Source organism: Clupea harengus, chromosome 18, assembly GCF_900700415.2.
Source record: "Clupea harengus chromosome 18, Ch_v2.0.2, whole genome shotgun sequence".
NCBI lineage: Eukaryota > Metazoa > Chordata > Actinopteri > Clupeiformes > Clupeidae > Clupea > Clupea harengus.
The window spans coordinates 4,142,777-4,167,776 of record NC_045169.1 but is presented as its reverse complement, the minus strand read 5'-3'; the positions used below and the strand labels follow the sequence as shown (position 1 = coordinate 4,167,776).

Here is a 25,000-nt window from a genome sequence, read left to right as displayed (position 1 = left end):
CGCACACTCTTACCTCTCACAGGGGAAAATCCAGGGCTGACCCCAGATCAGGTGTCCCCCTCCCTGCTAACCTTTGCCTCAAGAGTTCCTGACTAAAACATTAAAAAGATCTTTGATCTATGTTTAGTGCTGCTATACTGAGGCTCGTGAAAGATTAGCTGTCATTAGCACCATTAGGAGAGGACTGTTGTTTACAGGAAGAAGGAACACCTGTGGATTAGGGGTATAAAGAAAATAGCGATACACTTGAGTATCGCAATATTATGCTTTGTGGTCCTGTATCCATTCTCAAAAACACTATTGATTCTTAATTAGTAGTTTACATGCAAAGATTCTTGGCAGACAGTGCTTCTTTTTCCAATGACAGTTTCCCTAAAATTAGATTTTAAAAAGCACAATATATCGCCTTGCTTACAGTATCACAATATATTGCAATATATTGAATCATAACCCCTTTATCATGATAGATATTGTGACTCTACTGTGGATATATTGTATATGTGTGTGTGTGTGTGTATGTATGTGTGTGTTTGTGTTCATGTGCGTATTTGCAAGGCTACTGTTCTGTTGCTGTGCGTATGTGCGGTGTGTGTGTGTGTGTGTGTGTGTGTGTGTGTGGGTGTGTGTGTGTGTGTGTGTTCATGTGTGTATTTGCAAGGCTACTGTCCTGTTGCTGTGCGTATGTGCGGTGTGTGTGTGTGTGTGTGTGTGTGTGTGTGTGTGTTGGTGTGTGTACGTGTGTGTGTGTGTGTGTGTGTGTGTGTGTTTGTGTTCATGTGCGTATTTGCAAGGCTACTGTCCTGTTGCTGTGCGTATGTGCGGTGTGTGTGTGTGTGTGTGTGTGTGTGTGTGTGTGTGTGTGTGTGTGTGTGTGTTTGTGTTCATGTGCGTATTTGCAAGGCTACTGTCCTGTTGCTCTGCGTATGTGCGGTAGCTCTGACCGCGGGTGACATTTGGTTGTTTTCCATGGTGCTTGACCCGGCTGGGTTGATGTGTCATTGTTCTGGTGAGCACATGCAGATGCTGCGCTCGTCGGCCACCTCGAGGACATCCTGCCTGGTGATGCACTTTCACTCCCCCTCTGCGTCAGGACCCTTTAAGAAACGCTGTTTTTTTTGTGGTCTTTCCATTCTTAGCCTCGTGGTCATACTTTCCTGCTGTCGCCCTTGTTCCTTGAGATTGGAGGAGAGGTCACTACCTGTTCCTGTTTCCTTATATGAGCTCTGTCCTTATATGAGGAAGGAACAAAGTGTTTGTGTGTGTGTGTGTGTGTGTGTGTGTGTGTCAGTGATTATGTGTGTTTTTTGTGTGGATGTGGGTTACGAGGGTGAACATTTCTTGATGGGTGGGTGATGGGTGCATAATGACACAATACACTCAGACTGAGTGTGCTAGGTGTGTGTGTGTGTGTGTGTGCGTGTGGTGCGTGCGTGTGTGCGTGCGTGCGTGTGTGCGTGCGTGCGTGCGTGCGTTATGATTGTAGCAAGCTTGGGGGAGACTCAATACAGTACACAGCACATGAAACACATACCTAGAGAGTGAGCTTTAGCCTCCCATGGCCTCCTCCAGCAGACCCACTCCATACCCACACGCCCACAGGCCCCGGGTCAGTGATGCACTGCCAGGGCCCAGTCCTCGCTCCGCTCTGCTCCGCTCCCCCATAAGCTGCCATGGGAGGTTATATTTCTGCAGTACAAACAAACCAGGCACTGGATGACTTACAGCTTGGAATCAGCGCAACCGCACCGCGCCCCGAGATGGGACATTCCAAATTACGAGCTGGCTTCGTTTCATGCAGGGGTTACGTAGGGGTGCAAGGAACTGGGTGAGATATTTTAATGTAAACCGTCAGTTTTTTTTTTTTTTTTTTTTTTTTAAATAGCTGGAATTTTCACAATAACATATTGCTGGAAACTTGGCTTCCAGGGGAAGATATGGGGAAATATGGTTGCACTGATATACGCACTTAGATGCACTGAATTACAGGCTTCATAATTAGTTATGGCATATAGAGGCATATCGCCAGAAAGGACCTTGCTACTGGCTACTTATCCTCTCTGGAAAATTGATTGCTTATGGAAACAAGGGCAAGGACAAGACTGACTGTGTGTATATATATATATATATATAATATATATATATAGTTTATAGTATATAGTATATAGTTTGAATCTTACAAGAATAAAGGTCAGTTCAAAACCACAGATGTTGATGCACAAGCACTGGCTATACTTTCCCCATGTCACATTCCTTCTGCATCCTTCCTTCTCTCCGTTCTTCATTCTTGTCTGTGTCTCTCACTCTTATCCCTGTTTGGTGCCTCTCCATTACTCTCCCCATCTCTGCCTTCATTCCACTCTTTTATTTTATCTCCCCTATTTTCCTCTCAATTTCCCCTCTTCCCACTCTTCCTGCACTCCCTCTCTCTCCCTCTCTATCTACCCATCCCTCATCATTTCAGTCCGTATCTCTCCATCTCTCTCTCTGTCTGTCTCTCTCTCTCTCTCTCCCTTGTGCTTGTGGGCTGTTTATTGTGGTTTAGAGTGTTGTTGTCAGGCGGTGCTTCTGCAGGTGAGCACACATCTGAGGATCGCTCCCCTGCCCCTCAGGAGTCTTCTCCCCCTGTTCTCTCCTTCCTCCTTTCATCCCCCATGCCTGCTCTCCCTCTCTCTCCCTCCGTCTCGCTCCCTCTCTCCCTCTCTCCGATGAGCGAGAGTCCGTGGTGTATATGTCTATCTGTCTGTCTGTGTATATCTGTGTGTGTGTGTGTGTGTGTGACCTACCTCATTACGGGAAACACTGATGCAGGGAAGTGTTCACCCTGAGCTTCAAGCAGCTCTGCAATTAGCTAGGAAAGATTGTCAGGGTGAAGACACACTCCTGCTGCTTCCATCATTTCCTGTTGTGTGTGTGAGAGAGTCAGTGTGTGTGTATGAGTGTGAATTTGTGTGTGTGTGTGTGTCTGTGTTATTGTGTGTATGTGTGTGTGTGGTGCTTGTGTTTGGAGTGGTGTGTCTGCAACTTTAATCCCATTAGTGTGTGTGTGTGTGTGTGTGTGTATGTGTGTGTGTGTTGGTGAGGGCAGAGCCAGGCCAGAGCAGCAGGAGATTACACAGGCAGGGGATGTATAAAGTGCCGTTTGACAGCCCTCTTTCTTTCTTTCTTTTTTTTTCTTTCTTTCTTTCTCTCGCTCTCTCTGTCTCTTTCTTTTTTTGTACTTCATCTCTGCCTTGCTGCTAATAAATGTCTAAGCTGTATTCTTCTGGATTTATTCTACCCTTACCCGACCCTTTTTGTTGTCTAGACCCAGCTGCAGGAGGTCTTAGCCTATCTTAGCGAGGGATTTGATAAGATATGATGAGATGCAATGTACTCTTTTATCATTGTTCAGTTGAAAGGATAGCGGTCCTCTCCGGAGGTTTCAAGTGAAGACAATATTGGTGTGTGTTCAGTTGAGTATTTGTCGATTTGAACGATGCAGTCTCTGAGCTGCACGACGGATATCGGTCTGCTCGCGATTAGGCGAGAGCTAAAACATCCGTCACAGATGTTCTTTCCAAAATAGGACCAAATGTTCAGTGTCGTATGAACACTAGATAGCGTAGGATGTCCTCAAAAAGCTACTTGCACCATGAAATCGACCTTTAGGTTTTCAGAAAAGCGCTTGGGAGAAAAACATGACTCAGCAAAAAAAAAAAAAAAAAAAAAACGCGCCACCTGCTATCTCCCTCTCCAGAGATAGCATTCTCCGTGTAATGGACCGTCCCATCGCTAGCAAGGAGACGGCTCCTCTGTATTCCTTCCGCTCGTCCCCCCGCGCCGGCCGCCACCGCCGCCGCCCTGGGAAACCATACCTAATGGGATGGAGTCTTGGGTCTGGGGCATATACTGTTGTCTGCGTTACTATTAGCATGTGAGACGGCGTGAGTGTGTCCAGGCGCCCCCGGCGCTATCTCCGAGGAGGATCAGGAGACGAGGACCTCGGTCTGGGAACAGAGTGTTGTCTGGTCTGGGCACGGCTTGATCACATGCATATGGACGCACAAGCACAAACGGGCTCAGGGGTCTAGAGTGGCTGCGTGTGTAAAATGTCTGCAGTTGATTCGAATTAATGCAGTTAATCGATCAGTTGAAGGCTAATTATTATAATTTCTTTTAGTGATGATGTCTTTTTACATAAAGGTGTATAATAATGTGTTTAACTCTCGAACACATGTTATACTCTTTTATAATGTACTTTCTATCGTTTACTGAGATGTTATTTGATTTGACTTGTCTATATAACTAGCATGGCTTTTGAACTAAGGCAGCCATTTATCTCTGCTTCCTATTATCTGTGAGTGAGGAAGACCTTTCAATGACATTTCTTTTTCTTATATATTGCACAATTAAACACAGACCATGTCCACAGCGAAAAGCGATGATCATTAAGGGCTGATGCTTAAATTATCACTGGCATGCAAGCAAATGTCAGAGTTGCCTGGCAGGTCACAGACTGTTGTTTGAGAAAGCCCAGAGCTCAGCATGGCTGAGGTGGAGCCACACAAACACTCTCCCCTGATAAATTCACGTTGTCGCCTGAGGGGGGAGATGAGTTAGCACCTCCAGCAATCTCTAGCAATCTCAACACACGACCACTCCACACTCCCTCAACACCTCATCTGCTTCTTAACCACCAACCCCACCCCACCCTCTCTCTGTTTTCTGAGGCAACAGTCTCTCAACCGCAGAAACATTTGTGGTATGTTTATGAAGCTCATGATATCCCACTGAAACCAATTACTTTTTATTTTGGACTCAGAATAAGGCATCGCTGAGTTATAGCCACGGAGTGAGCCGGACCATCTTCCCACAGGTGTCGTCAGCAAAATAAAACACACTCAGGGTGTCTGACGATGCTAAATCACCAGCCATGCTGTCTCCTGAAACCAATTCCGCGGAAAACAAAAGCAGGACTTAATTGTTCCACATTAGCTTCTAAACACAGGCATAAGGTGGTGTCACGGAGCCTGAGCACGCTCTGGAGATGTCACAGGCTGGGCTGACACTCAGCCAAGAGGCCCAGATGGAGTTACTCTATAACGCAGAGCAATCATCCTCCACCAAATCACCCCCCTTAAAGCAAAGCAAACTGAAACAGGGGAACCATGGATCCTTTGGCACTGGGCCCTGGAGAACACCCATCACTGGTGAACACCCATCACTGGAGAACACCCAACACTGGGCCCTGGTGAACACCCATCACTGGTGAACACCCATCACTGGGCCCTGGAGAACACCCATCACTGGTGAACACCCATCACTGGTGAACACCCAACACTGGGCCCTGGTGAACACCCATCACTGGTGAACACCCAACACTAGGCCCTGTAGAACACCCATCACTGGTGAACACCCATCACTGGTGAACACCCATCACTGGTGAACACCCATCACTGGTGAACACCCATCACTGGAGAACACCGATCACTAGGCCCTGGAGAACACCCATCACTGGTGAACACCGATCACTAGGCCCTGGAGAACACCCATCCCTGGTGAACACCCATCACTGGAGAACACCCATCACTGGTGAACACCCATCACTGGTGAACACCCATCACTGGAGAACACCGATCACTAGGCCCTGGAGAACACCCATCACTGGAGAACACCGATCACTAGGCCCTGGAGAACACCCATCACTGGAGAACACCGATCACTAGGCCCTGGAGAACACCCATCACTGGTGAACACCGATCACTAGGCCCTGGAGAACACCCATCACTGGTGAACACCCATCACTGGTGAACACCAGTCACTAGGCCCTGGAGAACACCCATCACTGGTGAACACCGATCACTAGGCCCTGGAGAACACCGATCACTAGGCCCTGTAGAACACCCAACACTGGGCCCTGGAAAACACCCATCACGCCCTGGTGTCCCCCCTTCCTCCACCACCACCACCCCTGCAGACTGCAGTGCAGTTAACCTCTCAGTACCAAACCGCAGCAACAAAAAAAAAATCTGTTTGCTGATAAGAGTCAGTGGTTTATCAACAGTTTATAAAGGGCGACGGTTGGATTAATCAAATCATCCGGCGTCTGCGTGGCCTCTGTAAACACAATCAGACGGTGGTTACACAGATGTAATGAGGTCGGGTAGCGGGACGATAAGAGCCTGAGCAGGGAATACAATCAAACTAATAATAAATAAATCCAATACTGAGAAAAAAAGCATTTGCCAGGAAATATTTAAAGGTCCCCTCTGTTCTCACGTTCCCAGGCAGGCGAGAGGAGAGAGGTGGTGGTGACGACTTGGGGGTGAAAATACGAGTCACAAGATAAACTGTGAGCATGGGAGCACATTTTTATCTCCTCAGCAGTTAATTAGATAGTTAATTGGCTGAAAATAACAATAAGCACACTTATAAATAATTTGCTCATATAGGTAGAGTATTCAGGCTAAGCTCCTAGCTGTTTTTGAACCATAGTGTAGGCTGGAGGGTTGTGGAGAAGCTTCAAAAGGCTTGTGCCATAGATGCCGTATCACGGAACATGAAACGGCAACAATTGTGATGGAGAGGTAATGGCCTGCTTGGGTCTGCGTAATGTCTCACAATGTCTCTCCAGTGAAGGAAACTTCTGGAAGTTCTTATTTTGGTCGGTAATTGGTTCCAGGCATTAAGGAACTCTGTGGTAGAAGGGAAGAAAGAGTGTGTTTGCAGAGCAGAGATAGAGAGAAGGAGAGACTCCTGAGATAAATACTAATCTAAGTGCATTTCCAAGGCCTTCAAAATGGGCTTAATCTCAAGGGGGTAGCGAGAATCTGTCTGCATTTTCGTGGAAAAGCTCTCTTCTTATAAAACACCGGTTGTTCCAGGATTACATTTGCATACCTGGAGTTAATGTCAGTATGTTTCTAACATTTGTAGAATGAACAAAATTCCTTCATACATGTTCGGTGAAAACTCTTGTTTTGTATGAAGGAAGCCTGTTGCAGTGACAGAGTTAAGCGTTTAGAAATGCCTCCATGGATTTAGCGTCCTGAACACATGGAATTACTGGGTAATAATAGCTGCTCATAATTTGTAACAGACCGCAGCTGGTAATTCATCAGTTATGTGTGACTACAGCCAGATCTTGCATTTTTTTTTTTTTTTAAACTTCCATACCAACTCGGTGTAACCCTTTCATGGGTGCAACCTTTCGAAACAGATTCAGATTCCGCTTCTGATTCCCTTGAACTCATGCTCTCCCCCTTTGCCCCCCCCCCCCCCCCGGTCCATACGCAGACACCCCCTTGATGGAGATGTTATATTAGCTGGCTCGCTCCAATTAATACAACATCTGTCCACACAAAGACAGCTGCTCCAAACCCTAAGCTGTTTACTGCCAATGTAAACACTTAATAAGCCCGCAGCCTGCGTCACCCAGGGACCCGTGGCCGCCCTCGGAGATACATGGTGAGCTGAGCTCCGCCAGCGTGGACATCCTCTTTCAGCTGAATTAAGTTGGAGCTGACAAAGTTTGGTTTAATTGCTATAGAAAAATGACATTTTGTGTGAAAAGGTCAATGCAAAGCTATGTGTTTGTTATGGATATACAGCGCGTAGATGGTAAATGGGCAAAGAGTTCATGAGAGGATGTTGTCGTAAACCTTCTTAAGTCTTGATTATGGAAAGGTTTATTATATAGAATTACATGGAATATTTTAAAGATGGTTGCAAAACACACCAGCAGTGTGTTGTTGATTGTTGGGAACTATGAAAAAAAAAAAAACACTACAGTCTGTGGTATTATTTATAGTCAAATGTATGCTAGTTCATCCTATGGACTTTTTCTGTTTAGTGTAAACCTTCGCAGTATGCTTTGGCAGAGGCAGTGATATCTACACTCTTGCATTTGACTTTACTCTGGTTACGGGAAGAATCCAAATGGACTTAGAAGTCATTTTGTACCCTTACCACTGGGTACTGTGGTCTTTCATCAGGCCATGCCATCCTGGAGAGACATCTGTGTATCAGATTCCACCAAAAAAACGACCAGAATATATTTCAACCTTGGTTGTAGAATGAAATTCTCATTCTTAATATTTATTATACCACACACAGAGGCCCATTCATGAACTTTAATGGTCTTCCTTGTATATGTTGGGACTGGGGTCATGGGGTAGTCTTCTCATCACAAACCCTAGGAGGTTGGTTATATAGTGTGTAAATGTAGTCGTGCTTTACAGCCAGTGCATTGTTTATTCTTTGGAGTTGATAGAGTTTTTGGTCATTCTACAGTCTTCCTGTTTCACACAGACCTTGCACAGTATTGTAAACAGAGAGACTGTGACTTTCCTACCTATTCACTTGGCAGAACATTCAGTACAGAAGACATTTCGTAATCACCTTTTTAATCATCTGTGCATATTAAGTTAGTGAGCCATATTCACAGATCGTGCAAATCAGTGACTCAGCAGGTCTCGGAGTCTTGCAGTGAGACACTGAACCTCCTCCCCACTTTTTCTGAAAATAAAAAAAACTATCCCTCCTCTCTCTCTCCCTTTTGCCCCTCATTAGCGATGCCTTTGTTCCCCCACTCTGGAGTGCGCCATAAGACAGATTGCAGTGGGCAAACTGTGGGCTTTGAAACAAGCTCTCTACTGCGCTAATCTGCATCAGGGTTTACCCCCCACTGTCTCCTAGTGAGGAGGCACCGGCTTGGGTCCCTCGGCAGCTTTAGCCCCCAAAGAGATTGCAGGAGGTTTCTTTTTGTTGTGTGTGTGTGTGTGTGTGTGTGTGTGTTCTGTTTTGCACTTTTGTTTGTTTGTTTGTTTCCGTTTTTGAAGTGGAATGGAAGGAAAAAGGAGGACAAGGAACCTCTGTGTTGCTGAGAAAAATAGGGGTCTTGAGAAGGACGCATTGACTTTTTTTTTTGATTCGCTTTGAAATGGTGCTTTGAAATGACCCTGACTCCCCTCTCTCTGTGTGTTTTCTGTTTGTCTTTGTCACAGGCCGCCTCTCTCGCCCTCTGCAGCCTGGGTCATGTGTACACATCCATAGGAGACTACCCCAATGCCTTGGCCAGTCACAAACAGTGCGTCCTGCTGGCCAAGCAGTCGAAAGACCAGCTGTCCGAGGCACGCGAGCTGGGCAACATGGGAGCCGTCTACATCGCCATGGGAGACTTCGAAAACGCCGTGCAGTGCCACGAGCAGCACCTGGGCATCGCCAAGACGCTGGAGAACAAACGCGAGGAGTCCCGCGCCTACAGCAACCTGGGCAGCGCCTACCACTACCACCGCAACTTCGACAAGGCCATGTCCTACCACACCCACGTGCTGGAGCTGTCCCAGGAGCTGGAGGAGAAGGCCATCGAGATGAGGGCGTACGCCGGGCTGGGCCACGCCGCCCGCTGCATGCAGGACCTGGAGAGAGCCAAGCAGTACCACCAGCAGCAGCTGGGCATCGCGGAGGAGCTGAAGGACCGGGCGGCGGAGGGCAGAGCCTCCTCAAACCTAGGTGAGCGCTGGGATTCAAGGGGAAAGGAGACGAGATGAGTGCGAGAGGTTTGTCTCCTGTGTGACATTAACATTCCCGTTTATGTAGTGCAGATGTGGTTAAGAGTACATGAAGAGTCCGTGATGCATCAGCAGGTTTACTTCCTGGGAGTTAATCATGTGACTTTGGTGTTTTCCGTGATCTACTTTCTTGAGCTACAGCAATATATGATCAAAGAACTGATTTCACAACTGCAACTAATGTCAAGTCATGGCTTTGGGCCACGCCATTCCTACATGTAGTTTCAGTTTTTATTTTGAGGACCAAAGGGATCTTTTGAGGACCTTTTATTTGACTAAAATGCCTTAAAGCTTAAGATTATAAAACAATATAAAAAGGCCCTTTTACTTGTATAACCCACAGCTGCAATGGTTCTTTACTGATTACAGAAAGGCTGTTTCATTTTGTCGACCATAGTTTGTGTCATTATGCTAAATTAGTAGGAGGCGAGGTTAACAACATTTCTCGTGGAAGTAATTCAACTTCCCTTTCATGGGGGCTTATCTCGTCCATTATCAAAAAGACCATCATCGTTGTTGTCGGGCACCTGCATGAACCTCTTAGCTAAGCATGGTCGTAAAAGGCACCTGCAACTGGGTTTCTGACCAAGTCTTTTGGAAGGTTCCCCAGGAAAGTCTTCAGTCCTCAGGTCCCTCATCGCCAGTTCCTTCCTGGCTGATAAACATTACAGATATGGCTCTCCGTCCACCTCCTGATCAACTGTGGAAACATCTGCTTGTTAATGATGCACCACCCCCTCCACTCTCCCGAAAAGAGCGCCGAGCTGTTTGTCCCCAGATGTAAATGTTTTGAGTGTGGTTTGCCAGAGCGTCGAGGGAATTTGGAAGGTCATTGGAAGGTAGCTGGTTGTTCACATCCTCCATCCACTGATCGAGGGACCCGCTGGGAAACGGGGAAACCACAGGAAAAGGCGTAAAAGGACAACACGTTCGGCCTACGGGGGCTAGGGGGGAATTAGCATTCGCCTGGTGTCGGTCGAAACGCCGCGTTGACACAACAAAACAGTCCGTGCTAGCAGAAGCCGCTAAGCTTTAGCCTCCCCACCACACGCCACTGTCTCAGGCCCCTTCAGAGTCACCGAGTCGGCAGGCTCTTGGAGAGATTACCCCTTTAAGAAAAGCCCCTTCGCAGAAATTAGACGGCAGAAGCTGGAGGTTCCATCCCCGCTGTCATTTATCTGCCCCAGGTTTCTCCCTTGCCTGTGTAGAACTGATTCGGTATTAATAATTCATGGGGCTGTGGAGCTCTGTGCTGCTCCCTGTGTGTATGTCCATATTATTCTCAGCCAGGCTCCCTCTCGCTCCCCGTTGCCCAGGGATCGTAATAACTCACCTAAGCTTGTATATCACCAGTATAAATAATGCATCACCCCCCCTCTCTCCCAGCTTGCCTCTCTCACCCTCTGCCTGCACAGAGATTGCCATAGTCCCCCTCTGAACCTAGGCAACATTACCATAACTTAGCTAGGCCTCCTAGCGCACGCGGGTACACACAAGACCGGGTCAGCCCTATAGATCCACAACAAGCTGTCAGGAACTGTAGGATGGCACTTGCAACCTCATTAAGCCTGTATTACCCTACTGATTGTTTTTGTGTACACACACACACACACACACACACACACACCCCTAGAAACCTACACACATGCACATACGGTACAAACATTTATTCATATGTATTCATTCAGTGCACACATGCAACTAAATGTAAACACAAAGTGCACTTTTACAAATACATGCAACAAATGGCACCCACACGAACACACACACACACACACACACACACACAAACACACACACACACACCCACACGAACACACACATGCAGCATTTGCCGGTAACAAAATGTTCTGTTATTATTCTCATAAACAGGAAAGCACTTCCATTGTTACTCAGACCACGTGTCATGTTGATTCACTTCAGTGGCACGTTTTCACTGAAGAAAGGGGTTATTAAAATATTGGTCCTGTTTTAGATCCCCCCCCCCCCCCACTGTAACCAAAGACATCATCTCTACAGAAATCCATTCTACGTATTCCTTAAAACGTCATCAACCACATTCCGTCCCAATAATTCTTTTACACTTTGGTTTCAATCCAGAGCACTCAAACGTGATTAAATGTCACATCAACTGGAATACATCGCTTTTTTTGAGTCCACTTTGAGGAAGGTGAGGCAAGCCATTAGTCTCCTCTCAAGAAAATAGCAATAGCAGCAGCAGTGACGCACACACCATCGGCCTATGAGACATTATTTCAGCTCAGTCCTTGAGCAGCTGAGATGCAATTGTGCCGAGCATCAAAGTGGGGTGGGGTGGGTGTTTACAGACTGTGTGTGTGCGTGTGCATTGACTGATTTTCTGTTGTGTGTGTGTGTGTGTGTGTGTGTGTGTGTGTGTGTGTGTGTGCTGGGGGATGAGCTGAAGAAGGGGAGCAAAAAACACACATGCCTCCGTTCCCTCATTGCGTTTACCTTTATCTGATGCCATCGCGCTTGCACAAATGAAATCTATTTCTTATTAGCGGGGTGAGAAACAGCTATTAGCATCTGTCTTAGAGAGAGCCCTAATGGAGACCAGGGAGCCGTAATGGCCTTTTAAAGACTGATCGCACTCTGATCCTAATGCGCCGATGAGCGCAGGCGTGGCCGAGGGGTCCCTGTCAAAGCATCAATTACACCTCACCCCCGTGGCCTTTTTTAATACCTACCGGCCTCTCTTGGCGCCAGACACGCTCATAAATATGGAAGGTGCGGGCCAGTGCCGCGGATGACAGCCGATGTCTCTAGTCTCGGGACTCTGGGTGGCGGGCATCGTCGTGTAACGCTAGCCGGCGGGGGAACAAAGCTGTGCAGTGAGTAAACCTCACTCCGAGACACATTTACATTTAGTCATTTAGCAGTCGCTTTTGTCCAAAGCCACGTATAAGGGAGAGAACAATCAAGCTACGAGCAATAGAGACCTAGCGTAACGATAAATACTATTTTACATAAGAAATAGAAAAAAGTGCAGGAATGTAACTACTGTAAGTGCAAGTTAAGTACGAGTAGAAGTGCAAGTTAGGAAAGGGAGGTGCTCACTGAAGAGTTGGGTCTTCAAGAGCTTCTTAAAGGTAGAGAGGGACGCCCCTGCTCTGGTAGTGCTAGGCAGCTCGTTCCGCCAACACCGTCAGAGACGTGCTAGCGACAGACGCTAGCACCCATGGGTTCATCCTCCTTGTTTTGCACGCCCAGCTCCCGTGTCCGTGGATGCGAGTTGGAGTCCGGTTCACACAACGAAGGTTACGCTCGCTCAGAACTTCCACTAGCTGCGGTGACGGAGATGAGGCGTGCAGGCTAAAACATATTAGCGGCGCTAACAGACTGTGCTTTCAGTGCGAGGGGGAAATAACGAATGGGGCCTCATTAGCGCTTCCACGCTGGACACCGCCCTTTTTCACCCGGAGGCATGCAGCAAGGCATTGTGGGGTGGGGGAGTGTGGGTGGGGGCAGATTTGGCAGTGACCTTGTGCCTGTCTCCGCCTATTTCACCTGGTTTATAATGATTCTCTGTTTCGGTTTTCCCCTGTTGCTCGCTCTCTCTCTCTCTCTCTCTCTCTCTCTCTCTCTCTCTGTCTCTCTCTCTGTCTCTCTCACACACACACACACACTCTCTCTCTCTCTCTCTCTTCCTCCTTTCTCTCTCTCTCTCTTCCCGGACTCCATCTCCCTCTCCGCTCCACCCCTAGTGATTGTAATCTGGGGCTGTCAGACTCCTGGTAATTGAAAGTGACTTGATGAATGGCTTAATTACCTTTAATAGCTGATCTGCATAGAGCTGAATAATGACGCTGGTAGGGAGAAGAGAGGAGGCTTGACTCTGCCCCCTTGGTTAATTATGGTACTGTTGTTGTTGCCACGGCTGCCTTGTAGAGCCCTTCAGATGGAGGTTTGATGAACGGGGTGGGAGTTTGTGTGTGTGTGTGTGTGTGTGTGTGTGTGTGTGTGTGTGTGTGTGTGTGTGTGTGTGTGTATGTGTGTGTGTGTGTGTGTGTGTGAGGAGGGGAGATAGAGTCCATCTCTTCATGTGCACCAAAAAAGAAATCAGAAAGTTGAGTAGGCTGAGGCAAAGAAGAAAGCGCTACAAAATGAAAGACTAGAATACGAAACAAAGAGGATGAAAAAAAAAAAAAAAAAAAGAACCTGTGGAAAATGCCTGGGCGAGAGTGAGAGAGTGAGATGCTGAGCTTTTGTCTTCTCTCTTTAGGAGGCCCTTTTTGTTTTTGCCTGGATGTGCTCCGAGCGCTGCTTTAATGATGCACGCTGTGCGAGAGGTGCTGCGCGTCTCGTCCAGATTGACAGCCCGGCTCCGGCGCTGGCTCTGGAGCTCTGCGGCACGCTGCCTCTCCCGGGCGGTAATACAGCTCTGATGCGGCACCACTCCACTGCCCTGGGGCTCCGCAGGAGGAGACTGACCCATAAAGGATCATGAAATATGGCATTCGGAGCACCTGTTTATTATTCATTAGTGTTCCAGCAGATCCCCCTAGTCAGCAATATTTAATATCTCTTTTCAGGCTCGAGCAGAGGCTGTCTGTTTACCATGTAGCGTTTCCGCCCGATTCGGGAAAAGCCAATTGAAGTTGTATTATTTTCTTGCTCTGCCAACACCATCATCACTGCCCCCTTGTTCACTTCAAAGAGGTCTTTAATACGTTTGTTAGGAAGCGGTCGTCCCTTTCTTCTGCTACTTGGTTTCTCTGCCTTTCTTTTCCCATCTCTTTCTCTCTCTCTATCTCTCTCTCTCCCTCTCTCTCTCCCTCTTTCTCTCTCTCTCTCTCTCTTTCTCTCTCTCTCTTTCTCTCTCTCTCTCTCCCTCTCTCTCTCCCTCTTTCTCTCTCTCTCTCTCTCTTTCTCTCTCCCTCTTTCTCTCTCTCTCTCTCTCTTTCTCTCTCCCTCTTTCTCTCTCTCTCTCTCTCTTTCTCTCTCTCTCTCTCTCCCTCTCTCTCTCCCTCTTTCTCTCTCTCTCTCTCTCTTTCTCTCTCCCTCTTTCTCTCTCTCTCTCTCTCTTTCTCTCTCTCTCTTTCTCTCTCTCTCTCTCCCTCTCTCTCTCCCTCTTTCTCTCTCTCTCTCTCTCTTTCTCTCTCCCTCTTTCTCTCTCTCTCTCTCTCTCTTTCTCTCTCTCTCTTTCTCTCTGGCACACACACATACATTAACACATGCCTTTACTCAGGCACTCTGCAATCTTCTGTCCGTGCTCCCCTCTTCTATTGTTTTGTTATTTTAAGAAAAGAAACGCGACTGAAGTAGCCAGCGAACATGTCTGGAGGTAACACTTAGCCAGTCACACGGCCTAGAAACGGCATCTCTGCAGACAATTGAAAAACAACACCACCACCAGTACCAACAACAAAACAAAACCACTATCCTTCAAGGTAAACAGAGCACCCTCTTTTTATTTCAGTATAGATCATAGTCAGAGATAATCTATGTAGGCTCACAATCGCTGCAGGTCTCTTTTGAGTCTTGGTACACACACACACACACACACACTCTAACACAAACGCAGGCTCACACACACACACACACACACACACACACACACACACACACACACACACACACACACACACACACACACAGAGACACACATACACACACACACACACACTCACTCTCTCACACAAACGCAGGCGCACACACACACACACACACACACACACACACAGACACAGACACACACAGTGACACACATACACACACTCACACACTCTCTCGTTCACCTCAGCTTGGGAGAAAATCCTTTTTGTGAGCCCCGGCAGGGGTGTAGGCAGTGTAATGGGGAATGGCAGTGTTGTGGAGAGTGTGGAGGGCTGGATTACACAGGCCAGTGGAAGAGCAGACCACAGGAAGGCAACTCAGAGTCTGGCTCATAAGTGTGTGTCGAATGTGTGTGTGTGTGTGTGTGTGTGTGTGTGTTGAGGGTGGGGTGTGTGTGGGGGGCCGTCCTAGAGTGTGTCACCTCAAATTTGCGGAGGCATTCAACCAGCCCTTGGGGTGTCAAAACAGTCTGAGACTACTCCAGTGGAGAGGAGAAGAAAGAAAGAGAAGAGATGATGTGGGAGCGACGGGCATGCAGGGAGGAGGAGAGGGGGGGGAGAGAGAGGAGGAGGGAGGGAGGGAGGGAGAGAGAGAGAGGGGAAATGGGGAAGTAAGGAGGGAGAAAATGCTCGTTTTATCTGCTTGGAGTAACATCCCAGGCTTATTTTCCATGGTCATTAGGCCAGTTTATGCTGAAGGGACAGAGCTAATGACACAGAAGGCACACTGAAGCGGAGCTGAGAGGAGAGAGGGAAGAGAGGGAGAGAGAGAGAGAAGAAAATAGAAACAAGAGATTTTCCTACTCTTTGTGTTTGAAACAGAATGAGATGAGAATGAGAGACAGAGAGAGAGAGTCTCCTTTTCCAGCACAGAGTGAATGAGATAGTGTGTCTAAGATACAAAGAGAATGAGAGGGAGAGAACACATGATGAAAGAGACATTTTCCTTTTCTTGTACTGGAGAGAAAGTGAGAGAGAGAGAGAGAGAGAGAGAGAGAGAGAGAGAGAGAGAGAGAGAGAGAGAGTGAGAGAGTTCAGAGGCAGCCTGCCAGACAGCTGTTTCCTGTGTTAGTGGATATCTTTTTTTGGAGGAGAGGGCCACTCATAAATTTACTATTAGCATCCCATGTTTTAGCCATTAGACTCTATATACATTGTGTGCATTTCTCACTGCCATTTTTCACCGGCAGCTGCGATGGCAAAAGTGTCACTGTGAAAAATGTGTGATGTTAAGGTGTGATAGGCTAGCCACAGCGCTAGTGCGCTAGCTTCGTCACGTGCTAGCCTCACGCTAGGCCATATCCTGCCGACAGCATGTCTGCTCCGTCTCACATGTAATTATACATGGTTCAAATCAAGGAACCCAGACATATTTGCAAGCTAAAGTACTAAATTGCATCAATTTGTCACTCATTCAAATCAAAGAGAGAGGAAAAAAAACAAAAAAAACCTGACTGCTAGGCACTTTGTAGCCTCTGTGGAAATAATGCTGAATGCGTGGACTCGGGAGCGTAGGTACTGTACTTGGCTAAGTACTTCCAATGACCTTCAAGTGCTGCCGATGCAGTGTCCAGCCGGGCTGCTGCGTAATGTACAGGGGGAAGCGGTGAATAATGAGTAATGGAGCCGGTCCCCTCGCGCTGGGCTCCGGCCTGGGCTCTTGATTTATGGGCGCGCGCAGCAAGGTCTGCTTAGCATTTCCCACCCTGACGAGGGGTCTCGTATGAAACGTTTCATTTCTCATTAAGACGACACGTCCCCGGCCCCCGCGCTCTCTGTGTCCGGTCGGGCCACGGCGGAGTGAGTTTGTGCTTTCTGCCGTGGTGGGCACAAATGGGCAACCACTGCCCTCTCTCTCTCTCTCTCTCTCTGTCTCTCTCTCTCTCTACCTCCCTCTCTCTCTCTCTCCCTATCTCTCCCTCCCTCTCTCTCTCTCTCTCTCTCTCTCTCTCTCCGCTGCTGCTGTCTCAGTCGATATTCCTGTCCGGTTAGCACTGCTGTGTTAGCCACTCTGAGGACAGGCTCTAGTGCGCAGAGTCTCAGAGCTTCACCTGGAAGGAGGCCCCTTTTGACACTGCCAAGCACAACTGGATGCAAAGCTTTGCCTAATGTCTTTAGCAAATTGCATGTGCCTGCTGCGTGCGTGTGTGTGTGTGTCCGCGTGTGTGTGTGTCCGCGCGCGCGCGCGCGTGTGTGTGTGTGTGTGTGTGTGTGCATTGACTGATTTTCTGATTCATTCATTCTTGCAGAGCACGTGTGAAGTGACTACTTGACAGTTATTATGCTCTGCTCATGTGTGTGAGCTTCGCCTCTTAACCCATTGGAACACGCCATTGGAACACGCCATAACAGCCCACTCAACAGAGCAAACCAGAGCAGCTGCAATAATTTGTCGTGTTTCAATAAAAATGCACACAGCCTGGTCCATTCTCTCCAAATCAATGGTGTGTTCCAGTAAGCCTGCTTTGCCACATTGGCCCGGCGAACACCCGCGGGAATAAAACATTCACAAAGCCCTTTCCAAACGGTCCATTGATAACAGCAGACAACAGGAGAACAAACGAGATAGATAATAGACACAAATAAATCTATATCTAAAATGGAGTAGGGAGAGTGAATGTGCGTATAGGTTAGAGAATGTGCATTAAACTCACCTTGTGAATTGCATACTATCTCTGTTGGGCACCATTAATTTCCTCTAGCTTTGTCCATTAGTTGGACAGAAAGCCTTCAGGCTGGAACACTCTCAGGAGCTGTACCTCAGCCAGCATTAATATTGGCGCCCTCCCTCTCTCTCTCTCTCTATCTGTATCTCTCTCTCTCTCTGTATCTCTCTCTCTCTCAAAGAGCAGGGTTAACTCTTGTAAAAATGGTGAGCTTTTTCAAGGGGGGGTTGGGGGGTGCTGGTGAAATCATCCAAGAGATAGCAGCCATCTCCTCTCCACTCGAGAGCTCTTCACGTGGAGCGACGGCACAATGAGGCCAATAGTTTTTCATCACGGCTTTTTTTGGCCGCTCCACCGCGCTCTTGATAAAATGACTTCATGTGCACCCAGCTGGCCGGCAAGCTACCTGTTTGAGGATCATGAGGAGGGATGTTATCATTCACCATTTCTCATCTCATTTCAGTTGCTGGGCTGCCTCTTAAATGAGTGTATCAGGGCCCTGAACAGGATACACGCTGAACGTATTAAATCAGTATTAAATCAGTATTAAATCAGTATTAAATCAGTCACTTCCTTTGATTGAAGGACACGTACTTACATCTCACGTTACATCACAAATACGCTGATATTTAGTTACCCACTAATATTTGAAATGGTAACGTAAACGACATAGTATACCATTCAGCTATATACCATATGCTTTTCCATTTAATTAAAACGTTTGAAATGATATCATTCTCTGTGATGTGAGAGATACGGTGTAGCGCTGGTGGTGGAGCTGAATGTGATGAGGCTGCCTATAGACCCGGGGCTCAGTGATTGGATGAGACTGGAGAATGGGTTATCGGTGAGCAGACGCTCGAGAGGAAGCGGAGGCTGGACCTGGTCCGTGGGCAGCCCCGTGTGAGTCTGCTTGTATTGGCAGACCTCCCTGCTTTTTTATCCGTCCGACTCTCTCATCCATCCCTCTCTCCTTTTATCTCCTGCTCTTCCTGTCTGGCAGACTGCAGGAGGTGTCTGTGATTTTTTTTTTCTTGTCTGTGTGTCTGTGTGTGTGTGTGTGTGTGTGTGTGTGTGTGTGTCTGTGTGTGTGTGTCTGTGTGTGTGTGTGTGTGCGTGTGTCTATGAGAGAAGGAGAAAGAAAGAGAAAGAGAAAGCCAATTTTGATATAGTGGCTGCCCTGTCTTATTGTAGGTACACAAATACCTCTGTCCCACTCTGTCCCAAATACTCTGTCCTATGTTACATTTTGTGCATAGATATTACTTAGCAAATTAGCCACAGTACACATATTCGAATCATTGTGATTGAATATTTAATCCAGGCTAAATGCATGCAGTTTTTACTCAGAGAAGGGCCCGGGAGACTCTCAGTTCTTGGGCTCTTTTTTTGTGCACTTCACACTCCCTTGCAGGAAGTCATTTCCCAAACCCTTGGTCGAAGCTTCTGCCCCGCACACACCACCAGTCCCCCGTACAGAGCCAGTGTTTAGCTCCCGCCCCGCACACACCACCAGGCACCCGTACAGAGCCAGTGTTTAGCTCCCGCCCCGCACACACCACCAGTCCCCCGTACAGAGCCAGTGTTTAGCTCCTGCCCCGCACACACCACCAGTCCCCCGTACAGAGCCAGTGTTTAGCTCCTGCCCCGCACACACCACCAGTCCCCCGTACAGAGCCAGTGTTTAGCTCCTGCCCCGCACACACCACCAGGCACCCGTAGAGAGCCAGTGTTTAGAGGCCACCAACCACCGAGGGGGGACTTTCGAAGGCAGTTCCACCACCAGACACATAGCTCTGGAATGGCAGCTCCGGGCTTTTCCTTTAAAACCCGGCCAATCTCAAATTCCTCCCTCGCCTCGCTGCGCTATTTATGGCTGCTGCGGCGGCGCTGTGAAAATGTGTCACATTAGCTTTGTATTTTAAGAGCCCGAGCTGAGGGCGGGGGTGGTGTGTGTGTGTGTGTGTGTGTGTGTGTGTGTGTGTGTGTGGGACGGAGACTGAGACGGAGACGGGGGGGTGTCTTTGATATGGTCCTCACCCCGGCAGAGAGCTGTGGGGGTCAGGGGGAGCAAAGTGAAAGAGGGTGTTCCATTTCCACTGGCATCCGCCGGGACGGCGGCACCGTGTTGGGCGTCTCTCTCTCGGAGCTCCCCTCGCTCGCGGAGGAGAAAGCAGGCAGCAGAGGGTTGATGTGCGGGGCTCTCCGCCAGGACTACAGACAGACATGCACAGGGAACGTCTGTCACAGTAACCGGAACAATCTTTGGGATTTAGACGAGCTGCAAGAGACAGAGGAGATAGCAGACAGCAGTCTCCCTGCAGTCGCTGGTGTATAAATCGTGAATATTGCCCTCGGTGCAGTGAGTGCTGGGCTGGGCTAGGATTGATTCAGCAGATGCTGTACTGCACATCTGTCTGCAGGCATGTGGTTTAGTCAGAGGCCCTGGAGGTGGAATGGGCATAGACCTGTTTGGAAGAGGCTGTATGTGGATACAAGTAGATTTACAACAAACCAAGGGATCATATAACTATACTATATAAGACTTCATTAGTTCCTTCCCTCAGAGTTAAGCGATGTGGAATACTGTAGTGTAGTATAGTGCAGTGTAGTGTAGTGTAATGTAGTGTTTGAATACTGGTCCTACGGAAATATGGTCCTAATGAAATCCTAGTGTTTTCCCCCATTAGTTTTATCTGAGCATGTGTGTGTGAAAAAAATTCGGGAAATACAGAACATGCACACACAGGTAGCGTTGCGGTGTTGTAGTATTGTAGGTGATTAGGATGGAGAGGGAAGAGAATAGGAAGAGATGAACAGTGAACTAGAGCATGTGCCCAATCGCATATGACAGCGCATGAAAAATGCTAAATTCACTTCTCTGCAGATTTGCTTTAGTCTCTCAGTTGGCACCGAAATTAATCCCAACAAGAAAAGCGTGTCCCTGACAGCCTGCGATCAAGGACGGCCGACAATGCGTCTCTTTGCTCTGTCCTTCACACTGGGAGAGATCGCGTCGGGGAAAAGTGTCAGCATTCCGCGTCGCGTCAAACCACCCGCCCGTCCAACGAATCCTTCGCCTCGACTGGACTCGTCACACTGCGCCGCGCGGCGGTGGCGGTGGCCTACTTTAGGAGTTAAAGTGTTAACCGGCGCGGGGATTTGAGTCAGGGGGGAAAAAAAATGGGGATGGAGAGTGAGGTGGGTAGGCCTGGTATCACCCCGGCACACTCGCCGAAGCCCTTTTGTCTGTGAAATCCTCTTAGCGGGGGGCGGGGTGGGGTTTGGCGCGCGGTGGGGTGCGAGCAACCCAATTTTTTGGCCTGTGCCAGCAAGCCAAAGACGAACGAGATGTGCCCGATTGGCCAGAGCCACAACTTTTGGCCTGCCAGTGCCCACTCGCTAGCTGCCACCGCTGCCGCCGCCTCTTCTGTCACACCCAGGAACGCCGGGTAATGCAAAGTGACAACGACGCGCCACCGCCACGGTGTCTTATCTCGCGGCTGTAAGTGGCGGGGGAGGGGCGGGGGGTGCGGTGCGAGAGGACGGGGGGGCGAAATTCGATGGAAACCCATTACAGAGGGATATTGCAGGACGGAGCTTTTTGTCTCTCGCTCTGCTCTGCTCTGCTCTGCTCACATCAAGTCACCGTGGCATTTGTCTCGATTCCTCGCCGTCTGGCGCTCGGTAAGCGAGACTCTGGCACTCGCAGACGGAAACAGGCGGTAATGCCTGGAAGTGTCACAGAATACACACAGGATATGAATGTTCCCCAGTCTGGCTGATGGGAGGATAAGAAACTTCCGGAACACTGTGGGATGTCACCACCTCCTCATTGCCATAGTTTACAATTGAAGCAACTGTAACTGAACTGTATCTACTCCAGTGTATTCTTCAGTACTAATGCATTTCCTTCAAAGGCTGTGTTATGATCAGAAAAGCTTTAGGCTTTATGACAAAGCCTCCATATCAGCCTTTGATCAAAGGTCCATTCCAATACACTGCTTTGAATGACTCCGAAGCTACTGTGTTCTGTACACACCAGTGGGGACTAATGTACACAAACAGATGCATGAGTACACACACACACACACACACACACACACACACACACACACACACACACACACACACACACACACACACACACTCACACACACATTCAAGCAGCCACATGCTGAAAACGAGCTTTTGCCGTAGGATGCTTATCTAATCGCAGTAGAGCAGAGCTTTTTGGAGTGCTGTTAGTGTGTCCTCTCTGCGTGGTCTATCGGTCCCAGAGGGAGCGCTCTCATCCCTGCCTGGTCGATAGGGAGATGTGTAATCCCCTAATACCCTCCGTGTCCCCTCTCCATGCATCACCCCCATCCCCTGCCTCAGCTCGCCGAAGCCCCAGTCCTTCAAAACAGAGCAGCAAGCACACCTCAGCCAAATATAGGTCAGAGACGGGCCTCCTCGAGAAAATGCGCCGCCTATCTGTGTGAAATGAATGGATCAATTCCTTTCTTAATGTCAAGCCTCTTTTGACTCTTCGTCTTCTGATACTAAGAGTGCCAAAGGCAGCGGACGCGTTAATGTCCGCCATGGGTCTGATTACATAGAGTAGAGAGCAGCTAGTTAATCACAACCCAGAGGACGTTGACTAACAGCATTATGATGTTACAGCAACGCGCCAAATTAGGAGTTTTTTTTTTGTGTTCGTAAAGGCAAGGACTGGTGTGAAATGAGCCATTCCCGTTTGACACAAAGATGTGGAAAAGAGGCTCTTTTCCAGGTTGATTATTTTAGTCAGCGACGTGTAACTGACAAGGAGTCATCATTAGCTTTGTCAAAATAAAAAGCCATCAGTGTGCATGGCGTCTGAAATGTTATGGCAACCGCATCGCATAATTGAAAGCGGTCGGCTAAATAACCGAGCCTAAGCCGCCTTCTTGCGTCTGATTAATTTCCAGTGATTGCACGAGTTTTGAAGCCTGAGTGAAATCCTTTTTTAAACCAGCAGTAAATCTCTACCTAACTCCTCGTATGCAGGTTGTATGTCGAGATTTTAACCCCCGACATCAATCTGGCACGATCCGCCCCCAGAAGAGAGGCTTCGGAGCTTAGCTGTAGCTCGAGTGCACTCGACCCAGGAGACTAGCGCACCGATGCTCCTCATATCTCCTAAAGCCCCGTCTGCCTTTTCTCCCTCTTCGTCCCAGTGTAACACAAACACCTCATCAGCGCGCATATGCCGGAACGCGTCCCTGGTCGTTATCACGCCACTGAGACGCTAGCTGTACTCTTAAGCATTATGCTCTCTCTCTCTCCGCTCGCAAGCCATGGGCGGGAGCAACTTTATCTCCCTTCCACCTGCTAGCTCGGCGTCTCCACTCGGAGAGACAGCTGCTCTGGCCGCCTGTGAACAGACTGTTAACACCGAGCAACTGTACGCGGTCTGTCCCCGTTTTTTTAAGCTAATGCGGCGCAAACGCTAACGGTGTCAGTAGCACACAGTGGGTGCGGGGTGAAAGCGAGTTCTGTGCCTGTCCCCCGCCCCGCCCTACCCCCCTCCCCATCCGCGTGACTAATCTGCCTCGGGGCCGTTGCCGATTGACACGGAGCAGACGGGTCCTGCTGGGTCACCTTCTTGTGTCCCACCTGCCACCTTTCAGCAGTTGGAGGGACATATGGTGCAGCCCGGCCAGAGGGTGGTGGTGGTGGTGGCGGCGGCGGCAGGCATGGCTTCTGCGGTTGCCAGTCACTTAGGCTGCCAGTCCTTCTGTAAACAGGGGACTTCAAAAAGATTGGTGTAGCTCCCTAAGTCCCGAGTCCCCAGTGCAAGAGCACACACAGCGTGACTGGTGAAGAGAAGAAGAAGAAGAAGAAGAAGAAGAAGAAGAAGAAGAAGGAGAAGAAGAAGAAGGAGAAGAAGAAGAAGCAGCCAAGCGCTTTGAGGTTGTGTGTGTGTTTGAGGTTTTGTGTGTGTGTGTGTGGCGAGCGCCTGTTTGCGTTTGAAGTTGTATTTGTTTCACACACTCCTCCCCGCACTTTCATCTTCCTCATCTCAGCCCCTGCGACGTGTCTTTCGCTTCGCTCGGGTGAGATAAGTAAACATACAGTAGCTCCGGTGGCGCGTATCCCACTGTTTTCCCTGCCGAGTCCCAACCCAGGGCCCTCCGTAAGCCCGTATCTCTCCTCTCCTCTCCTCTCTTCTCCTCTCCTCTCCTCTCCTCTCCTCCAACCCCCACATCTCATCCCTTTGTCATTTTGTGAAGTGCTAAAACTTTGTCTCCCTCCCACTTCTGGCTCCCTCCCTCTCTCTCTCTCTCTCCCCTGGCCCCCTGAGGCCCCTGAGCCTCGCTGCGAGCCTCACCTGGGAGACGAGGCTCTAAATGGATCATCTGTGTTTGCCGAAAGCCGCCGCACCGCGCTCATCTCACTCTTGTTCTCCATCGCCAGTAATCGCTCAGCCTGCGGCGTCCCCCCTCTTTCCTCTATCCGCCGTGCTCTGGGCGTCCTCTCTCTCTCTCTCTCTCTCTCTCTCTCTCTCAATTTCCATCTCATCCAGTCTCTCTCTCTCTCTATCTCTCTCTATCTCTCTCTCACTCTCTCACTCTCTCTCTCAATTTGCATCTCATCCAGTCTCTCTCTTTCTCACTCTCTCTCTTTCGCTCTCTCCTTCTCTTTCTTTCTCTCTCTCATCCAGTCTCTCTCTCTCTCTCTTTCTCTCTCTCTCTCTCCCTTTCCATCTCTCTCATTCCTCTCTTGCCTTGCGAGTCTCTCTTTCCCACTACTGCTCTCCCCGGGACTGTGCGGCTTGCTTTGATATTATGGCTGTAATTATTATTTTATAGAGAGCCAAGCGACAGAAGAGCAGGAGCAGGGCACACATGGGTGGGGCTAAGCCCCCAGGGGAGATTCCAGAGGATAGATCATTTTTTGGGGGGGGGGTCGGGGGTGTATGTGCGGGGTGTGTGTATGTGTGTGGGGGGGGGGGGGGGGGGGGCAATTGGAATAAGACGACAACAACACTGATGCATTTTTATGGTCGGTAAAACATTTGGTTCTCATGCTGCTAAATAATGTAGCAGTGAGCTTTCTCATTTGTGCTTTTAGAGCTGTTTGCTCTGCATTTAATGGTGACAGCTGTTCTGCGTGTTCCGTGGCGCCTTGATCTTATGATGTTAGCGCACGATTATTATACTATGGCGTTTAATCTGGCAAT

General features: G+C 48.7%; 1 protein-coding gene across 1 annotated transcript in view; it reads left to right on the top strand.

Annotated features, from left to right (window-relative positions):
- LOC105904299 (tetratricopeptide repeat protein 28) overlaps nt 1–25,000 on the top strand; it is a 103,698-nt gene that overhangs the window by 43,662 nt on the left and 35,036 nt on the right. The window contains 1 exon segment of the mRNA XM_042710510.1: nt 8,985–9,492. Coding sequence (XP_042566444.1) covers nt 8,985–9,492 — 508 coding nt within the window.